Source organism: Vombatus ursinus, unplaced genomic scaffold, assembly GCF_900497805.2.
Source record: "Vombatus ursinus unplaced genomic scaffold, bare-nosed wombat genome assembly UNPS02014832.1, whole genome shotgun sequence".
In the NCBI taxonomy this organism is placed as follows: Eukaryota; Metazoa; Chordata; class Mammalia; order Diprotodontia; family Vombatidae; genus Vombatus; species Vombatus ursinus.
Window position 1 is genome coordinate 63,221,554 of NW_020954610.1, and position 14,821 is coordinate 63,236,374.

The 14,821-nt window shown below is 42.3% G+C and overlaps 1 protein-coding gene across 2 annotated transcripts in view; it reads left to right on the forward strand.

The window, feature by feature from the left end:
- Window positions 1-9,794, forward strand: part of DCTN3 (dynactin subunit 3) — a 25,185-nt gene extending 15,391 nt beyond the window's left edge. The window contains exons 3-7 of one of the 2 annotated variants that reach the window (XM_027839628.1): window positions 3,291-3,377; window positions 5,730-5,813; window positions 7,506-7,564; window positions 8,454-8,513; window positions 9,241-9,794. In XM_027839628.1, the coding sequence (XP_027695429.1) occupies window positions 3,291-3,377; window positions 5,730-5,813; window positions 7,506-7,564; window positions 8,454-8,513; window positions 9,241-9,330 (380 nt within the window). In that variant the 3' untranslated portion in view covers window positions 9,331-9,794. The remainder of the gene's footprint in view (window positions 1-3,290; window positions 3,378-5,729; window positions 5,814-7,505; window positions 7,565-8,453; window positions 8,514-9,240) is intronic. The other variant, XM_027839629.1, reaches the window with a different exon arrangement.
- Window positions 9,795-14,821: the final 5,027 nt, after the last annotated feature.

The following is a 14,821-nucleotide window of genomic DNA, read 5'->3' on the forward strand; positions in this document are numbered from 1 at the left end:
CTGGCCCTGGCAGAGAGTTCCAATTCAGGAACTAAAGTCAGAAAAATGAGAAAATGAGAGACAGCACTGACTAGTATCACAATTTATTAAAAATCTAGAGATCCGGGGCAGCTCGGTGGCTCAGTGAATAGAGCACTGGCCCTGAAGTCAGGAGGACCCTGAGTTCAAATGTGGTCTCAGACCAAACACTTGACACTTACTAGCTGTGTGACCCTGGGCAAGTCACTTAACCCCAATTGCCTAAAAAAAAAAAAAAGAAAGAAAGAAAATCTAGAGATCCTCCAAAAGGAGAGAATAACTCCATAACAGCTGTCCATAACAGCAATAAGCAGAAACTCAAAGGAAAATAAAATTGATTTTGTAAAGTGAAGTGAGCAGAACCAGGAGAACATTGTGTACAGTAACAGCAATATTGTAAGGAGGATCAACTCTGAAAGACTTAGCTACTCTGATCAAGACAGTGATTCAAGACAATTCCAGAGGACCCATTATGAAAAATATCCACTTCCAGAAAGGAAACTGATAAATAAACTCTAAGTGCAGATTGAAGTATATTTTACTTTATTTATTTTTCTTGTTTGTGTGTGTGTATGTGTGTGTGTGTTTTGCAACATGGCTAATCTGGAAATAAGTTTTGCATGGCTTCACATGTAATCAGTATCTTATTGCTTGCCTTCTCAATAGTTGGGGGAAGGGTGGGAGGGAAGGAGGAAGAGAATTTGGAACTAAAAAAATTTTAAATGAATGGCAAATTTTTTTTACATGTAATTAAATTAATTACATGTAATTTAATTTACATGTAAAAAAAAAGAAATGATGAATGAAAACTGTCCAAATATAATAAATAAGAGGGCAAAGTTAAGGTAGAAAGAATCCACTGATGATCTCATGAAAGAAACCTCAAAAGGAAAAGTTCCAGGTACGTCATAGCTAAAATTCAAGGCTTCCATTTCAAAGAAAATATTTATGAATGAAATAAATAAAAATATATTTTCAAAAACACCAGAAAGCATGAGAATAAATGGAACTTTCCTTTAAAAAAGACAGAAATGGATTTTTACAAGGACTATATGAATATCTAGAAGATATAAAAAGCTGCGGGGGGAGATTGGAAGAGTAAGTAGCTTAGAAGCAAAAATGCTAAATGTTACATAAGAAATAGATTTCCTAAAAACTATAATAAAGTAGGAATCAGTGACTCCATGAGACAGAAAGAAACATTAGAACAAAATTAAAAGATTGAAAAAATAGAAGACAGTAAAAGAGATCTAGTATCAAGGTATGTCAAGGTATCTGGTCCACAGTATGTCATAGCTAGAATCCAGAACTCCCATGTTCTCCCTCGTCCCCAAATGATACCAGCATTCAGAAAGAAAGAGTTGAAATATCTGGGAACCACAGTCAGAATCACATAAGATGTGGCAGCTTTTACTATAAGCAGGAGGAGATCTTAGAATACAATATTCCAAAAGTTGTTAGAGCCAGTCTTAAAACCAAAATTAATTTACCTTGTAAAGCTGAGGAAAATCCTGCAAGGGAAAAAAAAAGATTTTTAATGGAATAAAGGACTTTTAGGCATATTTGATATAAAGGCCAGAGCTGAGTAATAACTTTGAAATACAAGCACAAGAGTCCAGAGAAACCTGGAAAGTTAAATATATTTGATCAGATTCAAGCAGCTATATAATGATGAAGGGCTAACATTCTAATAAGGGGAGAAAAAACAAGTGTCCCTTCAGAACCTCAATGTCTTCATAGGATATTTAGGGAGTTAAATAAGAAATTGTTTATTGTTTTTTTTTTCTGAGGATTAAAAAGGAAGGTAAAAGAAATACACTAATATAAAAAGAAGGAAGAAGATAGTGGGACTTGCTCTTTCTCATAATTGGGGTATGTGAGAAGAAGATTATACTAATGTGGAGGAAAGAGTCATGGGAGAAGGCATCAGATGGATGTTACTCTTATCTGAACTGGACAGAAGAAGGTTGAACATACAATGTGGTGTAGAAATACATCAAATTCAAGAGAGAAAGAAGGTAGTATATAGAAGGGAGGGATGGTGGTTAGGCAGGAGGATGGGGGGATGGGGAAGAAAAGTAAAGAAGTAGACACTAAGATTGCCTTAGATTGCCTCTTAGACACTTGGGTAATGGCTAAATAAATGATGGTACATGAACTACTACCAAGAAGAAATTATTAAAGAGAATTTCAGAGAACAATTTCAATATGAGCTGATACAGAATGAAGTAAGCAGAACCAGGAGAACAATTTGTGCAAAGACAACAACACTGTAAGGAAAAATCACTTAGAAAAACTTAAGAATTTTTATTTAAAAAATTACAAGCCATGTCTTCAGACAACCTATGCACGTTAACCTACCTTCTGACCAAGAGGTGGTGAACATATGGTGCAGAGACATGCATTTTTTGATATGACCACTGAGTGGATTCCTTTTGTTGATTCCCTTTGCTTGTTTTAAGTTTTTTTTCTTTCTTTCTCTTTTTTTAATTGGATTGAGGAAGGGAGGAGGTTAGTAATAGTGATGCTAAAAAAAAAAAAAGATTTTTTTTAAATACAAAGAAGAGAACAGAAGTAAATTCAGAAAGAAGTATAGACAAGCAGGTCAATTTTGAAAGTAACATAGAATTTATTATATACTTTTTCTTTAAAAACAAGTGTTATGAAATGGAGATTAACAGTTTCATATAACATCCTGTTTTGTCTTCTGTTGTGTGTATGGAAATGCTCTTTATACTGTTTTGAGTTCAGCATAAATTTTTAAAATCAAGTTGATTTGTAGCTAGACTTTAGTTAAACTTTTAAAAGCCTGTGGTCTTTTAAATTTCTCATGCATGATTTTCAGGGGCATTTTGTTTTCAAATTTAGCTTATTAATAAATAATTCAAACATTTATTAAGCACCCCATAACCTTTAGCTTTGTTTTTAGCTGAAATTAAGATGGAAAGGGATTCCCCACCCCCACTTTGGTCATTATAACCAGGGGAAGCAGAGTGTCCTGATGGTCCTGATATGGTAGTGGTGGCAGTGTCTATATCATTTACTGAGCCCCTGAATTTGAGACTGGGAACAGAAAGTTGGAAACTAGGAAAAATATAAGTCTTTATGATAGGGACCTCATTTATCTTAGACTGAGACAATGACCAGCTCAAATGTGCTTTCTCCCCACAAGTTAAATTGTTGCTCCCTCTTCCCAAGTGACAAGGAACTTCTGAACATTTTTTGAGTTGGTGACCTTTTCTCTGTTGCCTTTCTTTCTTGTGATTATTTAGTCGAAGACCTGATAAAATACCTGGATCCTGAGTACATTGATCGGATTACTGTTCCTAATGCTGCCAAATTGCAGTTCATCTTAGCAGGTAAACAAGTAGAGAGTTTTCCCTACTAGGCACCACTGGCGAATCCTATATCCATCTAATTGCTGGACCACTTTAGCCTTGGAGATGTTCCCCATTCCTGAAGAGACTAGCCCAACTCAAGGTTTTATTTACTTTGAGCTAGCACTGAAAGGCCCAGCCTACTCTAGACCATCAGCCATTATGAAGTGCCTTAGAATTCCCTGTGGAGTCCTCAGGGTGAGGAGGGGCTCCAAATTCTCATGGGCAGAGAGGGTAGGTCTACTCCATGATTCTTGTTCTCATGGTAGTCGTTGTGACTAACGGAGCCAAATTCAGAGCCACATCAGAGAACAGACCTGTTGAAGTCCTGGTATGGGCTAATGAGTGTCCTAAGATCAGTCTTCCTCCCTTGGGTGTGCTCATCCAGTAGCTCCTCAGGATTTTCACCCCAAAGTTACCCTTTGTCTGCTAGGCCTCACTCAAGTGAGGAAATAGGTTTTAAGGGGAAGGGTTGACATGAACTTGGGTTTGGAGGTGGAGTAATTTGGGAGAATTACTGGGAATTGTAAAGGGTCTTATTTTTAAGTTCTTTTATCTCACAGTGTAAAGGAATGGGGAATAGCAGACTATCAACTTGATGATTGTAGGAAATCAATAAGGATTTATTTGAATACATACTGTGTGCCCAACTTTGTGTTGATTATTATAGGAGATAATAGAAAGAGAAGATATGGTCCTTAACTTTCAAGAAGTTTAATTCAGGACATCCATAAAAGGAGTATGGCACTGTTCCTGTTCCCTGCAGAATACTGACTATGAGAGGTCAGAAAAAGAGGGGCAGTCACTGTGGCCAGTCGTCTAGATAGTTTCAAGGTCCTGCTGATTCTTCCTTTGTAATATCTTTAACATGCTTCCCTTCCTTCCCATTTCCACTGCCAAAATCCTAGTCCAAGTTTAATCATCTCATACTTGAATTATTGCAGTAACCTCCTAAATAAGTCTTCTTGCTTCTAGTCTCTCTCATATCTATTCCATACTGTCCCCAGGCTGATCTTCCTAAAATGCTTCCATCATGTCACTGCTTTGCTCCGAAACCTTTAGTGGTGCTCCATTGTCTACTGATAAAGTGAGAACCACTTAGCTTGGAATTTCTGGGCCCTGCATGGTGTAGTCTCACTCTGCCAATCTCAAATTTTTTTGTATTCTTCACCTATTTAAATCCTGCCCATCCTCTTTAGGGCCCAATTCAAGACTTTCTTTCTCCTTGAAGTCTTTCCTGACTACCCTAACTTCTTCCTCTGAATTTATGTAGCACTTACATGTCTGTACTGCACAGTTAGCACTTAGTACACACTCCCTTGTACTGTTTGTGTGCATGTGTCTTTGTCTCCCAAACTAGACCTGGCGCGGCGGATAGAGTGCTAGACCTGGAGTCAGGAAGACCTGAGTTCGGATCGCCTTAAGAGCCTTACTAGCTAGCTGTGCGCTGCTGGACAAGTCACTTAACTGCTGCTTGCCTCAGTTTCCTCATCTGTAAAATGGGGATAATAATAGCATCTAACCTCCCCGGGTGGTTGTGAGAGTGAAAGGAGATAATAATTGTAAAGCACTTTGCAAGCCTTAAATGACCATATAAATGCTAGTTACTATTATATATCTTTATATTACTACAGTGCCTTGCATATAATAGGTATTAAATAAACATTTGTTGCTTGATTAGATGGATGGAGGAGAAGGTAGAACTGAACTGGATCTTGTAGGGTGGGTGAGATTTGGATTGGCAGAGGGAGACAAGAGGGCATTCTATTTAGGGGATCAGGGAAACAGCGGCCTTGGGTGGCAAGTTGTGCATCATGAGAATGTGTATAACACTAGGGGCAGGGTAGAATCTGGAGCAGGAGTTCCTAATCTTTTTGTGTGTCAAGGACCATTTTGGCAGCCTAGGGAAGCCTGTATACCCTCTCTCAGAATAATATTTTTAAATAATTGAAGGAAATATTCTTTTCGGTGAAAGGTTAGTGAAAATAAAAGACGTAATTTTTTTTCCTATCCAAGTCCATGGACCCCCAAAATCTATCCGTGTTAAGGATCCCTGATGTCAGAGCAATAGAGATCCCCCAAATCCAGTGTAGAAGAAAGGCACTAGGATTAGCTCATAGTTGACCTTGTAACCTCTGGATGTCTATTTTCTCACTACACACACACCCACACACACACACACACACACTCTCTCTCTCTCTCTCTCTCTCTCTCTCTCTCTCTCTCTCTCCCTCTCCCTCCCTCTCTCTCTCCCTCTCTCAAAAGATTATTGGGGCAGGAGGTATCAGCTTAGGCCCTGATCTTTGCTTCACTGTCTGCTTCCTTTCCTCTCAGAGGAGCAGTTTATTCTCTCCCAAGTGGCACTCCTGGAGCAGGTGGAGACCCTGGCTCCTCTCCTGGACAGCTCTCATATCAAAGGTAACTCCAAGACCCCATCCCCTGGGAAAAATCAGCTGCAATTGCTGCTTACCTCCTCAGGACAAATACAGAAATGGCCATGCTAGCTAGCTTATTGCATCCTGCCTTGTAATGTCTCTTTGGACTTTTGTCCAGGTTGGAGTGGTATAGATATGGGAAGGGTCCTGAATATGGCTCAGTCAGCATAGGTGACTCAAATTCTAGCACCTCCAACCTCCACGCTTGAGTCCCTACTATAGGCCCCTGCCACTGCCTTGATCAGTATCTAGATACAGATAGCATGTTCCCTCTTGGTTTGGGGCTGTCATTGAGAATCTGTATGTGCTTGTGATCCTTTTTGGGGTCCTTCTCTAGAGGTTCTAGGATGAGGGCTTCATATGGAACCACAGTTCTCCTTTGTTCCCTTTTTTCTCACTGAACCACTTAGATTAATCCATATTCCTTTCTTTGGATGTCAGTTTCCCTATATACAAAAAGGAGATCAGAATTCCTAAAAGCAAGCTCTGGAAGGTATTGTCCATTTCCCTATTCTTAATGAGGAAAATAGATTCCACAGTCTCCCCCTTTACTCATTGTAGGCCTTAGTGGCATTCATTGTGGAGAAATTTTTTCTCATGTAATTTGAGTTCCACTCTGTGGTGAAAGGGTCGTTTATACCTGTGTAAAGTTATCTCTTATTGTCATTAGCACTAGGTCCCAGCTGGCCCTGCAGCATTATTGCTGCCTGTCACCTAAAAGATATTGAAAACTTGAGTTTTTAATCTCCCTGGTTTCCATTCTAGCCCTTACCGCTTGGTTTGGTGGGGCCAGGGCCCTAGGGATGAGGTGGCAATCAGAAGGTTCATCCCTGCCCTCTGTCAGGCTTAGCCTCTACAGTGAGGTGTGGAGAATTCTTTCTGCATACTGACAGAGAGCAGCCTCTGCCTCTGCAGAGTCGGGTGGAGGAAGCAGGAGTGAATGACAGACCTAGGCTTCAATTGAATCCAGATATCCATCTTGTCCTTCTTTAGAAGTTTTCCCTATCTCCTCAATGCTGACTACTGGAAGTCCTTGTCTCACTGCCACAAGCTGCTGCTGATGCTCAGAATGAATTTCTGGGAGGCTTGCTTATGGACTTACTGCATATTAGTGGCCCGGTCCTGGGCTCAGGTAGCGAGCTGTTTGTCCCCTGGGCAGGCTGGACCCCACCAGGGAAGGAAAGAGAAGGATAGATCATAGTGACATGTCAACATCTCTATAAAGCCCTTTGTCCTTGCTCTGTACCCAGGCCCCAGGGGTATCCAGCCTTTGGGAAGGGTAGCAAAGCTGGCCTGGGACTCTGAAGCTTTGCTTACCTCCTTTGCACTTTCCTTTGGTGCTCCAGTAAGCCATGATCCCATGATTAGTACCAGACCTAACCTCCTTTTTCCATCCTGCCCTTCCAGGAGTGAAAGGGAGGCAGAAGGTGGCCAGGCAACTTTTTTGCCCTGGGAACCTTCAGCACTGGCTCCCCTGCCCCACCCTCCCACAGAGCCCTTCCTCCATCCACAGTTACTAGGCAATCAATAGAAACTATCGTTTGTTTAGTTTAGAGACTCAATACTTTAATCCTAGCCAAAGACCTAATAGACTATTGAGTATTCTCTAGAGGATTAAAAAAAAAAAAAAAACACAACCCATCAAATAACAGGCTTGTGCTTGTGTGATTTTCAGCTGTTCCCAAGCATGCTGCCCGGCTGCAGGCTCTGTCACAGATCCACATCCAGCAGCAGGTAGGGGTGTGGTGTCTGGATCTTGGGGGTGGGAGGCAGGGAGGGAGGAGAGTGGAGGTGGAAGGGAAAAGGCAGTCCCTTTCTCTGCATTTATGCAAACCAAAGATAGATCAGGAATATGTACCTGTCTTTCAGTCCATCTTGCCCTGGATTTTCTCTCCCTTTTCCCCAGAAATCCAAGAAGAAATCAACTTGCAGAATTTTTCAGTTGAGGAAGCATGCTTGGAGTGGTTAGTGGCTTGCCTAAAGTCACAAGAAGTCAGTAACAGAAATAAAACTAGAACTCTAGTTTCTTGACTCAATCTACCCTTCTTCTCAATGGCTGTGGGGGAAGAGGGAATGGAGGAAGATAACAGGGACAGTTTAACCCTAAGTGAGACCTACAGAGCAGGAAAACTACTGCTTCTGCTCTGAGCTTCTTGCCATGAGCTCTCTCCACCAGTGATCCAGGCCTTCATCTGCCTTGAATTCTCCTAATTCAGGTTCTGCTTTGGGGAGGTGGGAGTGGGACATAAGTGGGTGCCCCTGGGTGCATCCAACCTGTCTTCCCCTGATCTAGTTGTGGCCAAACTAACTGAAGGCTCTAAGGCATCCACCCAATCTCTGTCTCTCTCTCATCTGCCTGCCAGGGACCTGATAGTCCCCATTAGTGATTCATTAAGTCTCTTGGGTTAAGCATTAGCACAGCCTTTCTAGCCCCTTTTAAAAATGTCGCTTCCACCTCCCCACCGAAGGAGCCTCTGGGGTTGAGCAGCAGCAGCACAGTGTCGAGAGAAGAAGCAAAGAGAGCAGGAAGGCCCAGAGTTCCTGTTCTACCTTTGAGCAGTGCTAGCCTGGGAAAGTCCACTTCTGCCACCAGATAGCTTCCAGCTTCATTTTTTCATTTCAGGATCAGTGTGAGGAAGTGACTAAAGCGACCAAGGCCCTCCTTGAGGAGTACAACAAGATGGTATCCTTTCACCTCAGTGGGGTTCCCCTGCTTCTCAGCATGGCCAAGCCTAGTCTCTTGTCCCCTTGCTCCTCCCTTCATTAGGCCCTGTCCCCCTGCCTCCCACCCTTCCGCCCCCAAATCCTATGTCTCCTTGGAAGTGGCTGAGAAGGTCAGTGTCCCTCCTTGGCTTTTCTTGAGTGTCACATGTGTTTACAAATTGGGATGGCCAGGGAAAATTTCACAGAGGAATTGAGAACATTTGAATTAAGCCTTGGGTGATGAATGGAATTTCAACAACCAGAAATTGGGAAGGACATTCCAGTTTTAGGGAATGATGTAAATAAAAGTGGCAGATGGGAGAACTGAGGACATGTTCAGGGAATGGTGAATGGTCTAGCACAGTTGGAGTGGAGGTCCTTCATGGGAAATAGTGGTAGATGAGGTTGGAAAGGTTGATTGGGGTCAGAGCATAGAGAGCTTTAACCAATAAGCCAAACAGGTTGGGCTGAATCCTGTGTGCTGTGAAGAATCCTTAGAGGTTCTAGAGTAGGGGAATGATCGGGTGAAGGCAGGATTTTCAGAAGGCTAACCTGAATAGTGCTTTGCCCTTTCCAAGTCTTGTGTCTCCCTCTTGCCTGTCCAGCTGTTCATTTAAAACTCCCCTGCAAATAGATATGTGAAATGCCCATTGACTGTAGCCCCCTTGGGCACCACGGTTATTCTCATCCTTGACCCCACTTCCAAGACGATTCTCCTCTCCAAGCAGTTTGTCCAGTGGGATGAGCTACTGTCCCAGCTGGAGGCAGTGAAACAAGTCAAACCAGCAACAGAGTGAGGGGAGGCATTCATTGGTTGATTCCCCCCCAGAACATGTTCCCCACTCAGGGCCCTCCATTTCCTTGTATTTAATGTCTCAGTCACCCCCCCCCCGGTGGATGTGACCTTCCTGTGCCCCCCCAGCTTTGTCTCTTCCCCTTCCACTTGGCATAAGGATTGGCCCTGTTTTTATTAGAGTTTGGGGGAGGGGGCTTTAGGGGGTTACTATTCTTTAGTCAGCCCCAATTTGAAGTGGGAAAAGGATGCCGGACAGTCCCTGTCTTTTACTCACTATGGCTGGAAGTTCTGGGGGGATCAGAAGTCGAGGTGACTTGCAGAGATGCAGGTCTTGTCTCTGGGTTCTTTTTGTCCAGCTCTGTTGCCATTGTCTCCTTTACTCCTCCTCCCCCATAACTTACACCACATAATAAAAATCCGAACTCTCTTGTCCTTATTACTATAATAATAAAGAACTGACACAGAAAAAAAGTTGTGAATGTTTGTGATGTGGGGGATGGGGAGGATAGGGTTGGAAGAGGGATGGATGGAGTTTCTGCTCAGTCCTACTGATTCAGAGCTATCTCTTCAAGTCCTTCAACATTCAACAACAACTATTTGTTAGGCACCTATTGTGTGCGGAATCCAATAGACAACCAATACAGCCGGTACTACATTGCATAAGGGCATTAGAAAGATGCAAAGCAAAGGGCTGTGGGAAATCCAAGGGACTTCATTGCTCACCACGGGCATAAGGAAAGCCTCCCTAGATGAAGTAGCCTTTGAGTAGGACTTTAAAGGATAAGTGGGAATTCCAAAGATATATAAATGGAGGTGTAGGATTTCAGACATAGGGAATGTGAGCAAAAGCACTGAGGTGAGAGAGTGGAGAGCCTGGTATGTTAAGTCGGGGTTGGCAGAGAATAGGCAGTCTGGAATAGTCAAAGAGGAGACGATTATGAGATGCAGCCAGAAAGGTAAGGTGGTATCACATTGTGGAGGGCCTTGAATGAATGACAAATTCAGACTCTACTTGGTAGACAACTGGGGAGGCCCTGAAGGTTTTTGAGCTGAGGAATAATCTGTATAAGATATCCTGGCAGTGATACAAAAGGTGAACTTGAATTAGGATAAAGTTGATACTCTAAAGTACTATTAGATTATTGCCATATTCTAAGCAGGTGGTAATAAGGTCTAATATTATGGTAGTAGTCACTTGAATAGAGAGGTGGGCTTGGAGTTCTATGAGGGTTAAGAATGGAAGGTGGTCAAATCACTCTGATGTGAGTAGGGGGCAGCTGAGACCCTGGGCGGTCAGAGGATGCACTTACAGAATGAACCCAATCGGGAGAAGGCTGAGATGTAGGACAGGGCTGTGAGATGTTCCCGTGGAGGTGTCACTAACTGGAAATCCCTTTGGCAAGACCAATGATTTGGTTTTTGCCCTTTGACCTGAAAGCCAGAAAAGTTTATTTAGGGGAAGGTTAATTGAACTGAGAAGCATGATCCTTCTGTTTTCTCAAATTCTCTCTACTACCATTATCCACTGTAATAATGATAATAGCTAGTATTTATATAGCACCTGTTATGTGCCAGATACTATACTAAGCACTTTACAAAAACTATCTCATTGGATCCTCACAACCCTGGTATTAGGTAGGTATTATTGTTATCCCCATTTTACAGATTCAGAAACTAAGAGGTTAAGTGACTTGCCCAGGGTCACATAGTTGGGAAGTGTCTAAGGATGGATTTGAACTCAGGTCTTTATGACTCCAGGCCTAGCACTCTATCCACTGCCAAACCTAGCTACAATCTAAAGCTGGGCTGTTGCTTTTTGAGTCAGCAGTCTAGATGTATTCTTTGAGATTTAGTCAGACCTTTCTCTTCCTGAATCTTGTTTTTTTTTCCTTTTTAAGGGAGAAGCAATCATTCACTCAACCAGTATATACTGGTCACCCCCCTGTGCTGGCCCTACATAATCTCTCAATTGATCACAACCAGCACTCAAAGTTTGCAAGACATTTTGCGTACATTTTTTTCACGTGATTCTCACAGTAACCCTGCTATATAAAGGCCAGTTATTATTATTATTATTATTTTATATATTTTTTCATATACCCATTTAAGGGAAACATGTGTAGTCTCAAACGTCTTATCTGTTCAGTGTCTCCAAAGGCCAGAAATGGGAGAAGGGGAGAGGAAACCTCATTAACCTAATCAGAGCAGTGTGTGTGTGTGTGTGTGTGTGTGTGTGGAAGAAGAAATAGGATTCTTAGCCTTGGGCAACTCCTAGGCCACTCACATGTGCAATCGTCGAATAAAAAGGACAAAGGCAAATGAACAAGAGAGGAGAGAATTCTAGCTGTGATTTGCTGCATCCCCTGGTGTCCCAATCAGACAACATGCCTTTATTGACATCGTTTCTTTATTGACAGTGTGACTTTATTGACACTGGGACTGAGAAACAAAATGACTTCAACAATCCAACCACAAAAAGCGATTTCCTCTCCATAGCTTCATGCCACGTGCCTAGCAAGGTGCTGGGGACTGGGGGGAGCAAGAAAAAAGACAAAGGCACATATACTATTGGGGAGTTCAGTCTGGTTAGAGACTGAAGCTCTATTTGAGATAACCAGCTGTACCTTTTAGCGTGTGTGTGTGCGCGCGCATGAATGCGCTCACGCTTAAAGCCAGAGGAGCTGACCGTAAATGCTTATCTCACCCAGAACCTTGAATTCTCAAATCAAAATTCATTTTCACTTATTTTAATTTAGGACACACATACACTGACCAATGAAATCATGAATCCCATCCTTATCCCTGTATACTGACCTCATTTGTTCATGTTTTGATGGCAAGGAGACTGAAAAATTAACCAGCCCCGTCCTCTCCTGCTAGACTGCCCTTCTGAAATTTCCACCTTAATCAAGTCACATCCTCAGTCTAGAACCTCCAGTGTTGTCACACCACCCACAGGATACATTTAAAAATCTTTTGCCTGGCATTCAAGGCCCACCAAAGATGTCTGTAGCCCACCTTTCCAGCTTCATCTCTCACTGTCCACCTCTGTTCTAGCCAAGCTTGATTACTAACCATTCCCTGAACATATCTCATGTTTTCCTACTTGGTACTTTGTCTCCCCTCGTTTTATATGCCTAAAATGTCCGCCATCCTCATCTATCTCTGCCAGTTAAAATACTATCCATCCTTCAAATGCTACCTACTCTGTGAGGCCTCACCAGCCACCCAAGTCAGAAATTGTTTCTCCTTCCACTGATGAAAATCCCTTGTAACACATTGTATTGTGATCATTCAGGCAAATGTCTTTTCTAAGAATAAGCTTCCTGAGGACAAGGCTTACATTGCCTTATATATCTTTGCATCCCCATAGGGTCCATGTAATTCCTTTCTCCTACGCACAGTAGGGGTTGGATAATTGAGGGTACTCTGAAAGGGCAATATTGAGAGTTCAGAGGTAGGAATAAAAATGGCGTCTTCTTGGCACAGTGAGGGAACTGGCCTGGGATGAGTAGAGGAAAGTTGGGCTCTTTTCTTCTTCTTCCAGCTCAGAGGACTGTAACAGATGGAGAGGAGTATATGTTCCAGAGGGGCATCCATTACTAGCCCTGTCTGGCTCCAGGTAGATGGCTTGTCAGCTGTCTTGTGCTCCTCACTCTAATGGAATGGAATCAGCTTTTCACAGAATCACACCAAATCTCAAAACTGGAAGGCGTTTCGTCAGATTCTCTTCCCCGATTTAGGAGATTCTGAAATCACAACTTTCCACTCTTATGCCCAGCCTCTCCATCAGGAACAACCCCGGGGAACAAACCCATTGTTTGCTACTTCTGTATGGATCTGGATAGAGTGCTGGGCCCAGAATCAGAAGGACTCATCTTCCTGAGTTCAAATCTGACCTCAGACATTTACTAGCTGTGTGATCCTAGGCAAGTCACTTTAACCCTGTTTGCCTCAGATCCTCATCTGTAAAATGAGCTGGAGGGGCAGCTAGGTGGCGCAGTGGATAGAGCACTGGCCCTGAAGTCAGGAGGACCTGAGTTCAAATCCAGCCTCAGATGTATGACCCTGGGCAAGTCACTTAACCCTGACGGTCTCACCAAAAAAAAAAAAAGAAAGAAAGAAAGAAAAAAGAATAACTCATCTAGTCCTTACCCCCAGGAAGCTCCCACTCTTAAATGTTGGGAGATAAAGCCTGCCCCATCCTGAGGAAGGAAATAATCTCTGCCCTTGAGGAGCATTTAGATTAATTAGGGGGGAAGGGGAAAAACATAATATGGTCTGAGAAAGACAAATAGGAATGTTAAACTGAATTTAATAATAATAGCTAACATTTATGCAGTGCTTACTAAGCCTCAGGCACAGTGCTAAACTCTTTACAATCATTCTCATTTGATCCTCACAACAATCTTGGGAGGTAAGTACTATTATTATCTGGATTTTGCAGATGAGGAAACTGAGGCAACAGATTACATGACTTGCCTAGGGTCACACAGCTGGGAAGTGTCTCCAGGCCTGGCACTCTTATCTGCTAGCCTACATCTGTGTACCTGGCATGATTGTAGTTAAGTCAGATTAAGAGAGGCAAGCCAAAAGACTACGAGAATTAATGGAAAACTTCCTCCTCCTTGGTAGGGAAGAGTGATGTAAGTACCTCAGGACTAGGCAAGCTAAAATGACAGTGGAAATCTGGACTTTTTTTTTTTTTTTTAGGCAAGTGGGGTTAAGTGACTTGTCCAGGGTCATGCAGCTAGTAAGTGTCAAGTGTTTAGTCTGAGGCTGGATGTGAACTCAGGTCCTCCTGACTTCAGGGCCAGTGCTCTAACCACTGTGCCACCTAGCTGCCCCTGGACTTATTTTTTTAACTAATTTTTTAAGTTAATAATAGCAATCCTAATAAAAACAATCAAAATATGAAATAAAATCATGCTTTCAATTCAGTATTGTTTGCCTAAACACTTCCAATGTTACTGTGGGACATCTAGGTGATATAAAAAGATAAACAAAACAGTAACCCTCAAGGAAAATACATCCAGTTAGAGAGGTTGGGGGGCAGGGGAAGCATAAGTAAACTCAAAATATTTTAGAAGGGAAAACAGTAACTACTGGTGAAACAGGGAAAGGCTCTGTGAAGGAGCTGGTACTTTGAATTGAACCTCGAAGGTAGCCAGGGATTCTAAGAAGCAGAGGTGAGAAAGGAGAGGAAGGTGGAGGTAGAATTCTAGGCATGGGCTCAGCCAGTGCAAAGGCAGGGAGTTGGAGATGAAATGGGGTTTTTAAAATTAATTTATTTTGATTTATCAACAATCACTTCCATAAGCTTTTGAATGAGTTTTAAATTTTTCTCCCCCTCCCTCCCCACCTCTCTCCCCAAGACGGCGCACAATCTGATATAGGCTATACATATACATTCCTATTAAACATCATATTGGTGATGTTGTAAGTAAGAATTAGAACCAATAGGAAGAACCACCAGAATGAGGAAACAAAAC